At 53.8% G+C, this 18177-nt stretch overlaps 1 protein-coding gene across 2 annotated transcripts; it reads right to left on the bottom strand.

Annotated features, from left to right (window-relative positions):
* Positions 1-251: 251 nt before the first annotated feature.
* On the bottom strand, positions 252-17803 carry LIME1 (Lck interacting transmembrane adaptor 1). 2 transcript variants are annotated; one of them, XM_019510053.1, is made up of 6 exons: positions 17506-17803; positions 8928-9086; positions 8051-8102; positions 7268-7355; positions 6453-6910; positions 252-2355 (listed from the first exon to the last, which is right to left on the bottom strand). In XM_019510053.1, the coding sequence occupies exons 2-6, from the start codon at positions 9047-9049 to the stop codon at positions 1933-1935; spliced, it is 1143 nt and encodes a 380-aa protein (XP_019365598.1). In that variant the 5' UTR covers positions 9050-9086; positions 17506-17803; the 3' UTR covers positions 252-1932. The 2 variants fall into 2 exon arrangements, with proteins under 2 accessions (XP_019365598.1, XP_019365597.1); XM_019510052.1 differs by lacking the exons at positions 8928-9086; positions 17506-17803 and having other exon boundaries at positions 8051-8732.
* Positions 17804-18177: the final 374 nt, after the last annotated feature.

The raw sequence follows: 18177 nt of genomic DNA, 5'->3' as shown, positions 1-18177 counted from the left end.
CCCTCCAGGAAGGATCAGGAAATGCCCCTTACCTGGGAGGTGGTACGGAGAGACAGCAAAATGTCCTCAATGAAAGGGCAAAGCAGGTTGCCCCTGGTGAGAAATGCAGAGCTTTACCTGTATTCATATATAAAAACGTCATGGGCAAAATCCTGAGCTGCCCCGTGTTCGCGGACAGGCCCCAGGGACAGTGGGGCTGGTGTGATTGTGCTCGGTGGAGGAGGAGGGAGGATTATAAGTGGGGTTTGCCTCTCTGGCAGCAGCTCACAGCACACCAAGGGACTCTGACAGCCAGCGAACGCAGGGGAAGGCGGGAGATGATCAGACCGGTGGAACCAGAAACGGGTAGATCCTGTCATCGTTCCTCCCCGCAGACGGAGAAAACAACAGCCCCAAGGCTTTGGGAGACGGCACAGATCCCCTCGCAGCGCGTGGCCTGGTTCCTCCGGCTCCGCTCTGCATTCAGGGCTTGCTTCAGGGGGAAATCTATCCCACATCAGGGCTCCAGGCCACCGCAGCGGCATGGCTTTGGGAACACAAACAGGCTACCACATTTCAGATCCCGCTGTCATGTTTATTGGACCTGCAGCATCCCCATAGGCAGCTGCCGGTGTTACAAAGTCAAGGGGTAAGTAAAAGAGGACACAGGTCAGCATGTTAGGGGAAAGTTTACAAGGAACTTTCTCCTGTATAAAAAAAATCTCTCAGGCTTGAACAATATGACGGTGGCGCTTCTCAGATAGGAAATCTGCCAAGGGCTGAGGGCTTCCTGCATCTCTTGCAACCATCCCCCGCCCCAGCCGTCCGGAGCTTGCAAACAGGCTTAGAAGACGTTGTTGCCTGCAAGGGACCAACTTGATGACCTAGGAGGTCTCTTGCCTTGCTCAAGGTGCCTGGCACTGGAGGCCAGGAACATCCTTCCCGTTTTGCACGAGAAAGCACTGAACTGTGATGTTTCCTTAATCACTCAATGGTCAAGCTAGAAATCAGCTCTGGCCCCTGTGTCCCCGTGCAGGGCTTTATCACTCAGGAAACTCAGGGTGAGCTCCCAGAGGGACAGAAGTCTGCAGGAGGCTGTAGCCAAGTGAATTCCCTTGCAATGCCTTCCCCCATGCCCTGGGACCTGCAGTGAGCTGGCCCCACCTCCCTCGGGAGGTCCCCTGCCCTAGTGTGACAATCTCTGTGCACTGCACCCCTTTTGGCTCTGGCTATCCCCTGCACTCTCCAGTGTGACACAGAGACCCGGCAAACCTTGGCTTCACCGTGCAATTAGCACCACAAATTGTGATCTCTCTGGGCAGCCCATAATCAGAGGTGGGTGGCCTGGACAGGGGGCCGTCACGTCTCACAAGAAACAGACAGACGCCTGTATCACGTGAACGCACGTTCTCAGGTAATCCAGACTGCTCTGCTTCTGGGTATCTCAGTTATGGCAGTGTGAGCCTGCCGGCTATAACAGACAGAACAATAAGCTTACAAGGGTGGAGTACAATGTAGAAGGAAGCGTCCTTAGGAACTCAGCTGCCCCTTTCCTAGACTAGGTTTCTACACTCTTCTTCTCCAGACCCTGCTTCAAGTCACAGGCAGGGCAGGTGCCTGAGCTGGGGGTCCACGTCCCTCTAAAATGGACACAAACCCCAAGAAGCATCAACCCAAACACTCCCATCCAGACCAGTCTCCTGCCCCCAGAAGGGGCCAGCACCAGCTGCTTCAGAGGAAGCTGAGAGCAGTCATGGGATAGTCTCTCTCCAGGAAAGTCAGAGATGGGTGCATGCCCTAAAGCACCAAAGGGATTACAGCTTGCAGAACAAGGCTGGACTTCCCTGTGGTACCTTGCTGGATGGCTGAACTGCAGGGCAGCTGGAGGTCTCTATGGCAGTGCAGAGGGGCTGCCCTGGGGCTGCCAGGAAGGGGGCAGCTGTGTGAGAGGGGCTATAAGTCCGTGATGAAGACCTCCAACCCATTGTGGACCTTTGTGGTAGTTGTTCTCCTCGCCTCCCCCTCCCACAGGTCACTGACACTTTCATAGAAGTTCTCGCTGGGGCAGCTCCTGGGAGACCTGCTCTTTCTCTCCGACTTCTTCCACTTGGCATCAACCTCTGCATAGTCTGGATCCGGGGCTGAGCTGCTCCCACGCTTGGCCCAGGGGCGCTCATCGACAGACTCGTAGCAGGGCTCGATGAGCAAGGGGCAAGCCAGGGTGGATGGGTACCCTGCCCTGACGCCCTCTTCCTGGCATGCCGCTGGCCAGCTGTGGTCTCCGGGACCCACGTCCGCAGCAGCCCTTCCTGCAGACGGGGAGTCCTGGGCTTTCTTCTTGCCAGCCTTGCACACCGTTGAGTACATTTCCTCCACCTGCAAGAGAACAGCCGTGGTTAATGGCAGGTGCCAGACAACAGCAGCACGAGGCTCTTGCCTGCTTTCCCACCTCTGACTTGTGCTCTTGCTTTATCACCTCTCTGGGCTCCATGCAGAGCAGGTCAGTCTGTGTGCGCATGTGTGTGTGCGCACGTGTGTGTGCAAGAGACTGGGGACATGGTGTGGAAACACAAGCAGCTACAGTCACACCTGGCTGAGCTAGGCCCAGTCACAGCAGGCAACACCTGGTTGTAAAGAAGGACCTGCTCCCGCTCACCTGCGCTCTCTGTGCCTCTGCAGGAGGACGTGCTAAGCCCCTCCCTGAAGTGGGACTTTGGGAGAAGGAAACCAGCAGCCTGCCTGATTGATATGGATTCATATTCATGATTGACACAGTGATATCATTTTGATCAAGATTGGATAATATTCAGAGATCGGCCTAGGAAGGAACTTAAAGCTAGTTGGAAGCGCAACCATACCCCCATGAGAGACAGAGAAGGGCAGGCAGGCAAGGTGGGCTTAGAGCGTGCCATCCCGTCTGCCTGCTGTTCTGGCTGTTGGAGAAGCTGCCTTATTACAGAGCTGGAACCGAGGACAACCCACTTGTGAGCACAGCTGCAGAGGTTCATAAGCTGCATTAAGAGCGCCCTGATGTCCCAGTGTGGAACCGGGTCCTTTACGGCAGGATAAACATTAACCAATCCTTCCATACACGTCTTGTCTGCTGCATGCACAAAGACAGATTACTTATCTATGAGCACGTGATGCACTGCTGCGGCTGCTCACTGCACCCAAGGACCCGAACGCCTTCACCGGAGCAAGTGCTCAGGACTCCTCTGGATCCAGGCCAGCACTGGAATTGTGCATTTATGGCTCATTTTGCAATATACTTGCGGTGACTTTGTCCATGAAAATGCTGCTGGTGCTGACAAGGACACACCTGGGACAGGACAGACCACCACCATGGAGGATGTCTGAAGGCAAGCTAAGCAGGGTCTTTTAGAGACCCACTGGTTTCACTGCGGATCCCGGATCCTTTCGAACAGTTCATCAGTCTTGTCACGAAACAAAGCACCCCATTAGTAAGCGGGGGTCCTCTCCCTCAGATTGGGTTGGAGCAGAAGCCTCCAACCAGGGTTTCTGCAATATGTTTTAGCAGATACAACTACCCAGAAGGCCTGAACAAGGCTCTGAGCACATGCCTTGCCATTGTCTGGCTTTCAGACAGTGAAGCGACAGCCAATTTAGGTTGTTCCTTGAGGAGTGTTTTTGCAAACAAAGAGATCCTTCCCCCATTGCAACATTAGCACGTGGTAATTTGCCACTTTGATTTCAAATGAAAAAGAAGATGATACTTTCCAGGCAACTGCATCCATTTTTTTTCACTCTCCCTACTACAAAGGAAGCCAGACCTACTCTTGGCCTATGGACCGGTGCTGCCACTGCTAATGAACTGGGAAAAGGAGGTGTCTAAAAGCAAGAAAATCCTTTCCATGGGGCCTGGATGTGGTTGATCAGCCATTCTCCAAGGTGTCTGGACACGAAGCATGAAGACTGTGCTGGTTTCACTGATGTTCAAGCCCATTGAAAGCTGTGGGAAGAGATTTTGTTCTTGGAAGCAGCACCCAGAAGTCCAAAGACCAAGGGAAAGGTTTCCTGCAAAGCACCCGGTGAAGGTTTAGCCCTTCTGTTTGGAAGCACCTGGTCAGGAGAGAAGCTGCGGCTACCCCAACACCTTCATCAGGAGAGCACCAGCCTCCCGCTCCGGTTCTACCCTCTCGATCTTCCATCTGTACCACAGGCAACTCCTCCTCTTCCAGGTGCTCTAGGAGGTAGGGCTCCATGCACTGACCTGACTGCAGAGGTCTCAGACCTGCAATGCAAGTGTTTTCCTGACCCCCGATTAAGACCGAGGAAGGTCTGTGGTGCCCAGACAGGAGCCAGTAAGGCAGAACCTGCTGATCAGGCCAAAAATGAATTTCTGGCAGTAATTTCTCTGCTGCAGGGTGAGATTATACCCCTGCATCATGTCTAGTGGTGGAGTCTCTGGGATGGATGACCTGGTCCATGCTGGGATGGTTTGGGGAATCCATCTGCGCGCAGCTTCCGACTCCAGGTTAATGGTATGAAACCACCATATTTCTTAACACTGCCATGTAAATGCTCGCCACCTTTGCTGACAAGGGCTGGGTCTCTCCCTGGACAGATACAGTGGAGAGCAGGCCACTTTAAACAACTGTATTCTAACTAGTAGGCATGCTTAAGAGGCAGCCTGAGTAGGGAAACCCATCAGACAACCATTCTCTGCAGGGGCCCCACTGAGAGCCTGGGAAGTCCCCAGAGAGGACAGAGGGGTAGAAGTGATGGGATTCCTTCAGGCCTCTCACGCTCTAGTTGTTCAGGAAAGCTGAGGCAAGGCAGGCAGGGCCACAGCACGTGCCAGCAGGCACTGCTGGGAGGATGCTCCACCACCAGAGCTGCATCGACCAACCTAGGCAGAGGATGCTCGGGAAAATGTTCACCGTGGTGGAAGCCATTTCCACTCCCTCCACCAGCCCCAGATGAGTCAAATCCCCTAAGGACCAGACCCAAGCTCAGAGGAAAGTCTTGGGGTTGGGCTGTGGGTCCAACCCTGAGTGAGCAGTGCAATGCCCCAGGGATCTCTTGGCGAGATCTGTCAGAGGGATTGCAGTGAACCCTTGGACTCTGCTGCCGGCAGATCCTCTGCAAGCAGCTTGGTTCCTGAACTCCTCTGATAAGCTACTCTCCAGCTCAGCAGATGTCTGTGCAATGCAGCCCAGACAAGATAAATGGTTTCATGTCCTTCCCAAACACCGGTGAAAAAATCTAGCCCCCAAATCCTGCCTAATCCCACCCTAACAGCAATGCAAACCCCCTTCTTCCCACATTGCACGTGCGGAGAAGGCAGATCAGAGCACCAGAGCCAGGGATGCATTCACAGGAGCAGAGGGTTGAATGGGCCTGGAACAGCACCAACCTGACTGTGCTTGTTTGGTGGGCGAGATCTGGGATCTTCCTACAAGGAGACTCACCAGCCCTCGCCCAGGCTTTGAGTGAGAGCAGGGGCAGCGAGAGCCCTGTTCTCTGGAGCGCAGGCAAGGAGGGGAGGCTACATCTGATGGAGGAGCCTGAAATCAAGGCTCATGTTTCCTGACCTGCATGAACATCCACACATACCTTTCCTAAGCCAGCACATGCTGTTCTCAGCCCCTGGGCCTTGAAAGGTCTTAAGTGTTACTTACCTAGGATCCTTCTGCTTCAAGCCCAGGCAGAGCTCTTGAAAGCCACCATGAGCTTCTGGCTTCCTCCTCCTTCAGGGGAAGACCACGGTCTGCTCGCTGTTTCTTAGACTGACTGAGCTAGGGGCGAGAGGCCAACCTCAAAGCAGACTACGCCTCTCCGCCAGCCTCTTTGCCAGCTGACCCTGAGGTCTGGTTTTCTTTAGTCTGGGGGACAAGCTCAGGTGCTCCATGCCACTAGCTTTAGCCTGTCCTGTGCACAGTATTGTTGACTGCCCATGTCCCCGGGTACCGTCTCTGCACTCTGAATATACTTCACTTGCCGGGTCAAATGGAAGGGACATGGCAAAGCGTGGCCCAAACACCACCCCCTCCCAATCTAGCAGGTATCAGGGTGATGTGGCTAAGTGATACAAGGGCATGATGTCTCCTCCAGCCAGATGCGCACCTCTGTGGGGAGACCCATTTGCCCCTCTATCCCCACCCAATACCAGCAACAGTCATAGATCCAAGAGGACCCTGCTCTATCCTCTACCCCTACCTGCTGCAGGACACAGACACTTGCTGGCTCCCGCGGGCTCTCCAGGGCAGGGAGTGCTGTGTTTGCAGAGCATTTGACTTACTGGGCCTTGCTTGGCACTATCCCTCTGTAGCTGAGGACAGCCCCAGTCACAGCCCTTCATCCTGAGCCTTGGGGAAGATGAGGGGCTGGATCCCAGCCAGCCCAGCTCCAGGCATCCATTTGAGACAATAACTACAACCTGCACCCAGCAGTCACGGCTCCCACTGCCCTGGTCGTGGACAGCCTGGGAAAAGTGCTGGATGCTTCCGTACCTTTGCTGTCGGGGGGCTGCAGGCAGCTCCTCCCCAGCCTGGGAGCCCGTCCGAAGGCTTCTGGGAGGACTCGCCCGGCGTCACCTCGCATGGCTCTGGCTGGGGTTTCTTCACTTTGCGGACGCAGGCATAATCAGCTGTCACCACTCTGCCCTCACTGCCCAAAGAGGCGGCCTCGGTGGAGGATGCCAAGTTGGGCACCAGCTGCGGTGCTCCCTGCTTTGCCACCACAGGCTCATACAGCGTCTCCGGGGCTGGCCTCCGCGCAGCAGAGAAGACCAAGTTGGAGTAGGTCTGGTCAGGGCTCGGGGTCTCAGCAGAAGAGGGGGGCAGGGGGATTCGGGGCAGCTCTCTGCGCAGCAGGACGCTGATGCTGATGCTTGAGCTGTTCATGGAGCTCTCTCCCTCACCTGAAGCCCCAGACGTGCAGAGGAAATCCATGCTGACAGGCCTGTGGCCTGCGAGGAAAAGAGAAAGGGTGTGAGGGCATGGCTTGCCTTTCAAGGCACCCAGAATAACTCCCTGCTCAGCCCCTTTCAGCTGAAACCACGTGCTTCCCTGTTTACAGCCTGCAGCCAGTGCAATGGCTCATGCCACTGCGGGTCACCCCCATGGCCAGCCTGGGTTGGCTGGTGATTGCTGGCACGCCGCAGGCATGCTGCGGCACATGGGGATGCCCTTCTTGCTAGGTCATTGGGAGCACCACCGTGCCCTGGCAGGCAGAACTGCCCTCCCGGCACGGGCCCCAGCATGCTCCCGGTGCAGAACAACGGGATCTCTCTGTTCTCGGTGGCTCGGATCTCCCAGTGACTCACTGTCTTTCTGCAGCTTCACCCTGTTGAGCTCGTGCAGTTTGGTGTCCGATTTACTGAGTGACCGGAGCTGTGTCTGCCTCAGCAGAGACTGTAAAGGAAGAAGGACATGTCCGGTTGTAACCGCCACCATGGCATCAGGGACGCCCTGACCGCTGCCCTGCACAACCCCCCAGCCCTCCCCAAGCTGCTCCGTGTGGCTAGACAAACAGCAACAAGGGGGGCAACACCCACCAGGGGCTCAGTAACCGGGATCCAGGATCCTAAGTCCAGAAGGATGCCTTGGTGGAGCTCTCTGGCGCCTGGGCCAGGACCCTGCAGCCCCTCTGCTCATGCAGTTCAATTCCTCTTAGCTTTCCATTTCCCCCTGGACACTGGAACATGCCACAGCCGACATAACCCGGCTCTCAGCCGTGCAGTACGGCCCTGAGGCCCCTCACGTTCACCGCTCTGAAGGAGGTCCTCTCTTTGGCTTCTTCCAGCATGCTCTTTCCAACAAGCTGCTCTTTCCGGGCATGAAAGTTGCTCCCCCTCTGTCTTTAAGGGCTCCTTATTGGAGCCTTCCAGGTGGCCTACACCCCTGCATCTCCCCCAGCCCAGGCTGAGCCAGCCCCTTACAGGGCAAGGCTCCAAGACCTCTCGTTCAGGTGCTTCCTATGACAGATGCTGGCTGAGAAACAGCCCATCCCTAATGCCCTCCTGGACCCCCTTCATGCCACCCATCTGCACTGGCCCTCGCTGCTTGCCACGTGACTTGTAGCTTATCAAGGCATCGCATACACTCACCTCATTTATCAGCTTTACCCCATCTGGCAGGACCTTCTTCTTCTTGCCTTTCCTGCAATGAGAAGTGGGGTCAAGGTGGAGAGGGGCAGGGGGGCACACAATACGCAGCTGGTGTGAGCAACACTGGCACGTGACTTGGCTCTGCTCATAGCTAGGGCAGTGCATTGGGCTCTGTTCCTGCCTGGGGAACAGATCTGATGTGATGGGCCTTGGGGAGGAACGGCGGAGGGCATGATTTGCGTCCCTGGAGCATGCCATGGCCTGGATGCCCTAGAGCAGTGGTTCTCATCTCAACCATTTTCGGCTCAAGGCACCCCTCGATAAACTCGAGGCACTCTGGGAGAGACTCAAGGGCCCCCTCAGAAAATGTCAGCACCGAGTTTTCACTCCATTTTTGACTGCAGAACAATAGTGGAGCAATTAGTCTGTTGCAAAGAAGTCAGGAAGACCGCTGCAGGTCAGCCGAGGTTTAACGCTGCAGATTCCAGTGGGAAACCTCTGGGTTTATCTTGTGAACCATGTTTGCATGGCCAACAGCGCTGCAGCACCCTGGCTGAGAATCACGTCCCTAGAGCTCCTTGGGAACCAGGCATGGGGGCTCCCTCATGTGGCCTGTCGTGCTGGGCTGCAGGCAGAGGCTCTGAGCTGCACGGGCACTCACGCAGCCCCAGCCAAGTGCCCAGAGCCTGGTCCCAGCACGTACCGGGCACTGCAGAAGACTCTGGAGGGCATCTCCTTGGTGCAACCAGCCCAACTCAGTACGACAGCTAGCAGGGCAGAATTAAACACGGCAGACCTGTCTGAGGGTGGAGAGGGGTGGGAATCCCACGGTTTGTTTTCCCGTGGGTCAGGGTCTATGCTACGAGTCAGCCCATACCTTCGGCAGGCAGCACACAGGGCAGAGAGGAGGACCAGGACTCCCAGGAGAGCCACGGCCAGCAGGGCACTGATGGGAGAGAGATGGGGCCTGGCTACCCCCTCACCAGGGAGCGGAGCCATAGCAGGAGCCACTTCGAATCCTGCTTCAGGCCAAGCTCTGCAAAGAGAAAAGAGATGATCAGGGAGAAGGCAGATGGCAGGTCCCTTCACAGCCCCGGGAAGGGCTTGGGGGACACCTGGGATTGCATGGGGTATGTGCTAGCCTAGCCCCATGTGGAAGGCACTGGTGCAAGGAGGCTGCACGGTCTCGCACACTGAGTGTGATGCTGGGGTCTGAGAACTCGCAGGTGCTACAGAATCACAGAAGCACAGGGCTGGAAGATGCATCAAAATCATCCAGCCCAGCCCCTGGCTCTGAGGCAGGATGAAGACTACATGGGCCAGCCTGGACAGTTTTCTGCCTTTTCTTAAGCACTGCAAATAAGCGCGTTCCTCATCCTCCCTACATCGCTCGTCCCAGCACTTCTCTCTTTAGAGTTAGAAAAGCTCTCCTAATATCTACCCCAAATCACCTGGGCTGTAGAGGAAGCCAATTCCTTGTTGTCCCCTGGTGGGTACAGAGAACAGCGGAGCCCCGGGCTCTCTACAACTGCCCTTCCCATAACGGGAATAGTAAGGCTTGTTGTGCCTCCCATCATTCTCGTCTTCTCTAAGGAAAATAAACCCAATTCATTCAGTCTTTCCTCACAGGTGCCATTTTCCAAGCCTCTGCCCATGCTCATCACTCCTAGACTCTTTCCTATGTGGTTACCTCCTCAGAGCACGCTGCCCAAAACTGGGCACCGCGCTGCATCCAGAGACCCTCCCAGTGCTGAGCAGAGAGGAATCATTACCTCCTTTGTCTTAGTCCTGTTAATAGGACCTGGAATAAGAAATACCTTTAATTTCCCAGCAGCATCCTGCTGTTGACTCACGTGTAGTTTGAGATCTGCTGTAACTCTCTGCCTCAACTCCTAGCGTGGCCGTGAGCAGACCACATGCTCTCTGCAGTCCCCGAGGTACAGAAGCATCGTAACAAGCACTTGGCTGGAACATAGCCATGCTCACGACCCACCTTTCTGCAGGTATTAATGGGACCACCTGGTTGCAATGCTTGAAACAAGAGTTTAAGCTGAATATGCACCTGAGACCGCTTCTTTCCAGTGTGAATGGGATGTCAGCGCCTTGCAGCTATGCTGGTCTCCTGCTCCTACCCCAGCACCTCTCCCTGCAGCTACCAGGGTCAGGGAGGTTGATTCGGTGGCAGGTGGAGTCTGCTGAAGACAGCAGCATGCAAGGTCTCCAGCCACAAGATGCACAAGAGATTTGCCTCTCATCTAGCGTGCCAGCAGAAGCGTTGCTGAAGAAGCCACCAGAAATTTGCAGGGGTTGCTGGCAGAGGGTGTCAATCAAGAGCCAAATCAGCAGTGCTCCTGGGTGGACGGTTGGGAGCCAAGCGCTGCTTTTAAATGGGGCTGTCATTGTACCTGGACCTGGATCTCCTTTCTCCTAGGCCAGGGCTGAACTCAGCTCCCCCTCACTGAACTCTCCCGCATGCCTGCGAAACACCCCTTGCAGCACCGAGACGCAAGCCTGTATGAGCCCTAGGGCCAGGCCCCTTGAGGACAGATCGTCTCCCCCTCCTGAAAAGCAGAGCCCTCTCTGAGATGCATCCCTTGCTTCCAAGGGGCTGCTGCAACCTTCCCCGGAGCCAAAGCAGAAACCTCACGTGCCTGGCAGAGCCCCACTGGGTTCTGGCGCTGCTTGCCCACGTTTCTACAGCAAGCCTGGCTCTTGGAAGCCCCAGCTCCTGGAGCCATGTTATTCATGGCAAATCATGCCTCATTTATTATTTAATTAATAGTGCAAATGCATTCATAAACAAAGCTCACGCAGGCATCAAGGAAATCCTGGCAATGCAGCCCTGTGTCCCTCTGGGCTCAAACACCACAGGAGCAAAGAGAAAGAACTGCAGATATTATGGTTTAATCTCTTGCGATCCTGGGGCCTGGCTCTAGGGTCTGAGTGCTCTCAGATGGAGTTCGAGCAAGGTGTCCGTGGCTAGATGGGTGCAGGAGTCTGAAACCCATCTGCTCCTGGGGTGACATCATCTGCTGGAAGGAATGAAGGGAGAAAAGCAGAAAAAGATAGGGAGGGGGGAAGGCAGAAGGGGAAAACAAGAGAGTAGAATAGCATGTTGGTACTCACTGGCTGAGACCCAGCAGACTCATAGATGGAGATGGGAGGCATGGTTTCAGTTTGGTATATCGGCAATTTATTAATGGTGACTAGAGCCAAATGAATAAGGCAGCTTTTAGAGAGCTGGGCTGCGAGCGTGGCATCCCCTCTTCATTTTAGCGAGGTGGGAGGATTCAAAGCTGAAACCCAGCTGTGATCATGCAAGCTGGTCTTGAGAGTTTGGTTCTCAAACTAGCCAAAATCTCACGGGAATCATCTGTGACACGACACTGCAGTTGATAACCAGTCAGTCGTGGATATGATCGGGAGAATGACAGAAACAGAGGGCGGGCAGGGCCTCCAGAAGTCATCTAGTCCAACACCTGCTCCAGGTAGGAGCAGCTCTGTTCAAAACCATCTCATCCAAGTGTTCATCTAACCTGATCTCTCTGTTTTACGGCAAGTCTGGCTGTGGCTGGTGCCTTTGGAAGCCCCAGCTCCTGGAGTCATGCTATTAGAACCAGAAAAGCAATAGATGAAGGGCAGAGGATGGGATGAAACACAACATTAATAATAACCCCTAGCCTGGTTCTCAGATCAAAGCAAAATTAGGAACCACGATACCGCCAAAGAACTCCCGAGGGAAAGTCCAAACCATTGCACGAGGGTGTCCTGGCACTTGCATTTCCAGCTCCAGGACATTGGCTTTGGCCTGCTGTCCATGCCACCTGGCTAGGGCACATCTTCCACCCTGCAATGAGCCTGCTGCAGGCCTCTGCAAGGGCATGAAAGGAACTGAGTACCATGCGCAGTCTCCCTATGTACTGCCACGGGTGCCTGGCTCCAACACCAGCATCTCCCACAGACCCTTGGAACAAGGAAGAGACTCTTTAGCATCATAACCGGACACCCCAATAAGCTCCTACGGGCACACCAGGTGGATGGCCTCTTAGCAGCCAAATCCTGCTGGGACCAGAGGGGCTTTAGCTCATCGCTAAGCCCCTTCTGTGTTGAACACGTCCACATCTCCCAGTTCCTCCTCCTAAACCTTCCCCCTCCAGCCCCACAGCCCAACACACCTGCTCTCACGTCTCTGGGTGCGTGGGGGCTAGTGGAAGCACCAGGCTCGGACAGGTGGGTTTGAGACCACCCTGCAGCTCATTTTCAACTCCTCCAGCAGCGATAGCAGCAGGCTCAGATTGTGGGGCAGGCAGGAACAGGAGGCAAACAGGCAATGACTCAGCTCACAGGAAACCATGAGGGGTTTGCATTTGCTCCTCCTGCAGCCCCAGCTCTCTGCCAGGGCTGCTCCAGGGGGGTATGGCAGGGGAGCGGTTCTGGGGATCTCAGAGCGTAAGGGACCGCACCGGGGCACAGAACCAGGGCCGGGAACTCCTGAGCTTTGCTGGGCAGTGCTTGCCAGCACCCCAAGACCCACAGTGGATGGCAGAAGGGAACAAAGCCTAGAACAAATTTGATTCAGGGCTGGGGGGAGAGGGTGCAGCGCTGCTGGCATCAGCAGAGCCTGGGCCAGGGGCACAGGACAGCAGGTGGTTATCTCACGGGACATGGAGCCAGCTCCAAGTCAGCATTTAGGTCGCTAGGTGCATTGAAATGGACGGGAACACCTACTTGGATCTGGCCTTGGTGTTCCAGGTACTTGCTATTTATTGTGTGCCCAGTTCCAAGCAGCTGAGCAGCTGTAAGGCCCTGTCCAGGCTTTGCTGGGGAAGCTTGGCCCATAAAGGCACAGTCCTCATCTGCCCGGAGGATGCTGGGCTGTTCTCCCAAGGCCTAGGAAGAAGGCACGCTGGTCCATCTGGGAAAGGAGCTATCGTAGAACCAGCGATTGCCTGCCTGCTGTCCAGCCGCAGGACTCTGACCAGTGTTCAAGCCCCATTGCTGCCCCAGCAAATGCCCGTCATGCAGTTGTGGGAGAGGCTAGGGGGCTAGTGTGGAGGGCACAAGTGTCACCTCTCCTGCCTTTCTACCTTGGCTTCTGTTCCCTCTATCAGCACCATTGGTTTCCTGTGCTGCCCTGTATCAGATGCACTCTGTGCATGAACAAGCAAGCCACAGCCCCCCTCCATCCTGCCTGTCACCCCCCAGGCATGCTTGCTGTGGTATCCTCCACTGCTGGCAGCCTGCAAGAGAAGCTTGCAGAGCTGTGCACGAAGCAGCGAACCTTGCCGCAGCTGGAAAGCCACCCCATGACGCAAGAGAGGACGTTGCTGCTGTCCCCAGTCCATGCAGGGCCCTAGCTTCTAAAAGGCATAAGCTGCATCCTGACAGCAGGGCTCTAGCTTGGTGCCCATGAGCACCACGAATAGGGGAAATGGCCCTGGTGAAGCCATCGTACCAGCATGCAGCATGGATTAGTAAGTCTGGATCAAGCCATTCTCAGGCCAAAGAACAGAGGAACCAGGCAGAGGAAGGTGGGTGGAGCGCTGCTAGTCAGCCAGGGCTGGCATTGGCACCATTTCCACCACAGCCAACCCTGCCCCGTTAGGGCCCAGGTGCAGCTGCCTGAGATAGCGCAGAGAAGATGGAACCAGCTTGGGGGCAGGATTCTCCCCATCTACACACTGCTGTAGCATCACTGCCCTCAGCCAATTCCCACAAGGATCAGGCCCCAGACAGCTGCAGTGGGTGCCAGCCCTGGTGCTTACACAACTGCAGAAGGGACTGGGGAAGTGCCAAGCCTTTCCTCGGTCCCAGCCAAGCAGCGAGAGTAGATTCAGCCATCACGTGCCCTGGCTGGGAGCATTTACAGTGCCACTGTCTTTTGGGGCTGCTCTGCCGCAGGCGTATTTTGCAGGAAGATTGTGGGGTGGCAGCTTCGCGTCACATTCGTGCTATTGCACCAGAATGGAAAACGATCAACTGTCTTTGAGGTTTCACCTGTTTTCCTGTGCAAAAAAAAGAAAAAAAGAAAAAGCCGCCTCTCAGTGCGACCCTCTGCCTTCGACACCTTCAAAGAGAAAAGTCACGTTCATGGCGGGCTGATGAGCTTCGAAGGAGCCAAACCACACACTGGGCCTGTTTGTGGGATCCAACCTATCTTAGGCTCCTGCTCCCTGGCCAGGGAACAGGGCAGCCAATGCCCCAGCAGGTCCTCAAGCTTCTCACTCCATAGGTCTCCCTGGGCAAGTCGCTTACCTTTCATGCAATCATTTTGCTTAGTGCTAAAATATGGAAAATAAAGTCAGCTCTGGTCTGACTTTTCTGTGACTCACTTTCCTCCCACATCCAAGCTTGCAAGTCACGTACATAAGCCAAGAGCCCTAGATAGTCTGCTAAGAGGCGTAAAACTAAGACAACACATGCCCCAAAGTCTTTCAGGTGCCTGGCCCCCAAACCACCCAGAGAAGTGGTGGAATTTCCATCCTTGAAGGTTTTTAAGACTCAGGTAGAAAAAGTTTTGGCTGGGATGATGTAGCTGGGGCTGGTCCTGCTTGGAGCAGGGGGTTGGATTAGATGTGACCTCCTGAAGTCCCTTCTGGTCCTCATTGTCTGTGATTGTATGGAAGAGGCAGATTTTCTGGGGCTCTTCATGGAACACCTTGCTGGGGTTGTTTAACCCCAGTACTCTTTCCTGCCATGGCAGGGGGTCGGACTATATGCTCTTCTCAGGTCCCTTCCGACCCTAGAAACTATGAAACCTAGAAACTATGAAACAGCCCTTTCCCCAGAGGACTCAGCAAAGCAGAGCTACTGCTCACAAAGCAGCCAATACTCTCCACCATCCTCTTTCCTCATCAGCTTGTCCACACGCTGCAAAATGGTCTAGAGGTTGGCCTACCCCAATGCAGAAGGAAGGGCATAACTGAAGTCCGCCACCCATCATTGCAGCTGCCGTTCATGCAAGGATGGGGAAGGGGAAAGCTGAAGAAAGGGTGACTAGCTAGAGACACCAGCTCTCAGAACCTTGCAATGTCAGTAGGTCCCTTCTGGCTTTATAAACTACATGGTACTAGGTGCACTCTACAGATTATTTATTACATTATTATTGTTATTCTTGTTTGCTGAATAGCTGCCTTTCTAACTCTTCTCATGTTTTACAAGCAGCTTGCTAAACAGGGACCATCCAGTACAGATACAGGCCCCAGCATCCATGTACAAGCATGAATGAGTCAATATGAGTGTATGGGTAACAGGAAGGGGCCAATTCCCCAGACCTTTTTGTTAGTCAGGTATTTGCACTGCCTTGAGGACTATCAACTAGGGCCCAGGACAAGGATTTCACCAAATGGTAACAATAAAACCTTTTTAACCCCTACTCCCCCTCCCAACTAGACAATTATAATTTTTTCCTCTGCTCTTTTATGGAATGTATGATTTATAAAAATAAGAAGAATATGCTGGCCATACCTGGGGAGCATGGGGACAAACACTGCAGAGTAGGTTAGACCAGCACAATACGTACACTTGTCAGAAGTCTCCTTTGGGATGCAGTGGTTGGTGCCATGGACTATGAATTAATCTAGTACCTGACTCTGCTTACCCTGAGTTGCACAGGCAATAGTTTTGCATTCAAGCAGCCTCATTGAAGTCAGCCAGGCTAACCACCTGCACAAGGACCAGTGGGCTGACTGGGACATTGCACAATGGAGGCTCAGACAGACTTTCTGAAATGTGAAATTAAGCTCCTTGCCAATAAAGTTACTGGGCCCCCAAACCTAGAGCTGTTCTCTAAGGTAAGCACTAACAGCGGACAGTACTACCTGCCAGGAGAGCTTTACAGGCCAGGATGGCTTTGATCAGCAAATGCATGCACCTGCTAGGACACACACGCAGTCCTGACTGGTGAGAATTAATGAGGGAACCCAAATGATGGCAGGTGTCAGATACAAAAACAGTCTGTTTTTGCTGATTTGTCTCCCCTAGGTTTTGTTGCTGTTACTTCAGAACAGTGACCACAGGCTGGAGCTTAAATCTATCAGCCAAGCTGCATAATCATATGAAACAAAAGTCACCATACCATGGAATTGTATGGATGGTTTTACAGGTCAAACTAGATCACCCAATGGTCCCTCCCTCCAGCTTTAAATTCTATAAAGGGATGAAAGAGAGGAGTCCAAAAAACCTCCCAATTTCTGGAAGGGAAGAGGAACAAGAGTATGGGTTGGTCACCACTAGCCATCTTTAGCAAGGCAGTAATTGGCAAAAGCTTTTTGCTATTTTAGAGGGTTTATCTGGACAGAAAAGGGTTATTTCTACTTGCTGAGATTTGGACAAAACACTGTAATGGCAGCGAATCCAGGGAGAGCTGCAGGCTGCCCAGGATGCTGTCAGGGGAGGCTAAGCAGCAAAAACATCCCATTTCAGATGTGCATGGATGGCAGGAGCTCACCACTGGCAACTCAACAACAGACAAGCCAAGCGGGGCAGGCTTCGTAGCAGCTTTCACTGTCTACGAGGATGGAGAAATTTCTGACGTGTTGAACAGTGCCCTGGATTTAGGAAAGGCTCAGAGTGGCAAGGAGGGTGGACACAGTGCTCTTCCTAGTGTAGGGTGCCCTGCGTGAGGAGGGTGGGGTTTGCCAGGGCACTCGGCTTGTCTTTGCAGGCTGCACTCCCAGAACTGCCCAGCACCCTCTTCACACCAGGGGAAACCGATCGAAATCTCAAGACTCAAAATCAGAATCCCACTCTCCATCCACTAGCTGAGAGCACACGCTTGCTTCGGCAGAGAAATTCACTTTTAAGTAGCAGCCAGGCCTGCTAGAGAGAACGCCGGGTCACAAGACACTGGTACCAGCAGGAGTTGTCGTCCTTTTTACTTGCAGAAAGGTAGGCCTTTAGCTAGCTGAGTGCATTTACTGCAAAATGCCTGGTAGTCACTCCAGTCACTCACTTGCCTACCTTGGCCTTCTTCCTAGCACCACGGCAATGCCATTAGAGCTCCTGACATATGCTGTTACTTCCCTGATCAGTCCTCATCCCTCTAACACAGCCTCAGTTGCAGCATTGTGGTTGACAATACCTTATTTCTTCAAGAGGTGGCTCACCCCAAGAAGGAAAGGGACTTTTTTTTCCTTTTTTCTGAGGTACTAGGTACTGACTCCTAACTCAGCATTTCATACACAAGGACATTAATCAGTCCCCAGTACACTTCCTCACCCAACTATGGACCACGACCCAGCTCCTCTGCCCAGCTGACTAATTGAAGTGTAAGTAACCTGCCTGGCACTTTGAGGTACGAGTGCTAAACCACAGAGCACGAATCTCACCTTTCTAGTTCAACCAGCTGCATTCACGCTGCACTTACTACATGTGGAACGTTAATGTGCAAATACAAAAGCTGCAATGCTTTCCAGCTACCCAAATGCACTTGGTAATAAACCCATAGCACTTACTTGGCACAAATTCAGAAGCTAGGCAGAAATCCATCCATGTCCTCTTCTCTGTCAAAGAACCAGACCCTCTTGGCTGCTCTTACTCTCTGCTGCCTTTATTCAGCAGCGAGGGGCTCTTCCTAACTGCATGCTCTGGAGCTTTTCAAACAGCTTGATCATGCACCTCTGCTGCTGCTGCTTTGTTCAGTGCTGTTTTCCAGTCCACAGCGAGACACCTCTGAGCCTATACCAGGCAGTCTGATACCACAGCTCATTTCCTGGCCTGCAGAAGCATCATTTCACTAACTTGTATGCTGCTTTTGCTTTCTCTCAACTTTGTTTTTGCAGAAAGCTGGCTGCAGGATGGGCTCAGCGAGAGCACACCCTGCTGACTGTTCAGTTGTACTTGACCTCATTTTATACCATTCTTAGTTTCATAGTTTCTAGGGTCGGAAGGGACCTGAGCAGATAGCTTCATAGATAGTTTCATAGATTTAGGGTCGGAAGGGACCTAGTAGATCTTCTAGCCCGACCCCCCCGCCAGGGCGGGAGAACAACAAAAACCCCAAAAACAAGAAACGGGACTCAAATGAGTCCAGCCAGGTAGGCATCCAGCCTCTTCTTAAAGACCCCCAGGGTAGGGGCCAGCACCACTTCCCTTGGAAGTTGGTTCCAGCTCCTAGCCGCCCTAAC

Source organism: Gavialis gangeticus, unplaced genomic scaffold (assembly GCF_001723915.1).
Source record: "Gavialis gangeticus isolate Ggan-Ray unplaced genomic scaffold, GavGan_comp1, whole genome shotgun sequence".
In the NCBI taxonomy this organism is placed as follows: domain Eukaryota; kingdom Metazoa; phylum Chordata; order Crocodylia; family Gavialidae; genus Gavialis; species Gavialis gangeticus.
This window is presented reverse-complemented; position numbering and strand designations above follow the sequence as displayed.

Excerpts from the sequence above, each read along its gene's own strand:
- LIME1 (XM_019510052.1), bottom strand. The coding sequence starts at position 8,308 with ATGGCATGCTCCAGGGACGCAAATCATGCCCTCCGCCGTTCCTCCCCA. Across the intron at positions 7,356-8,050 it reads GGGTAAAGCTGATAAATGAG|TCTCTGCTGAGGCAGACACA; the intron begins GTGAGTGTATGC and ends CTTCCTTTACAG. Across the intron at positions 6,911-7,267 it reads GGTGAAGCTGCAGAAAGACA|GCCACAGGCCTGTCAGCATG; the intron begins GTGAGTCACTGG and ends TTTTCCTCGCAG.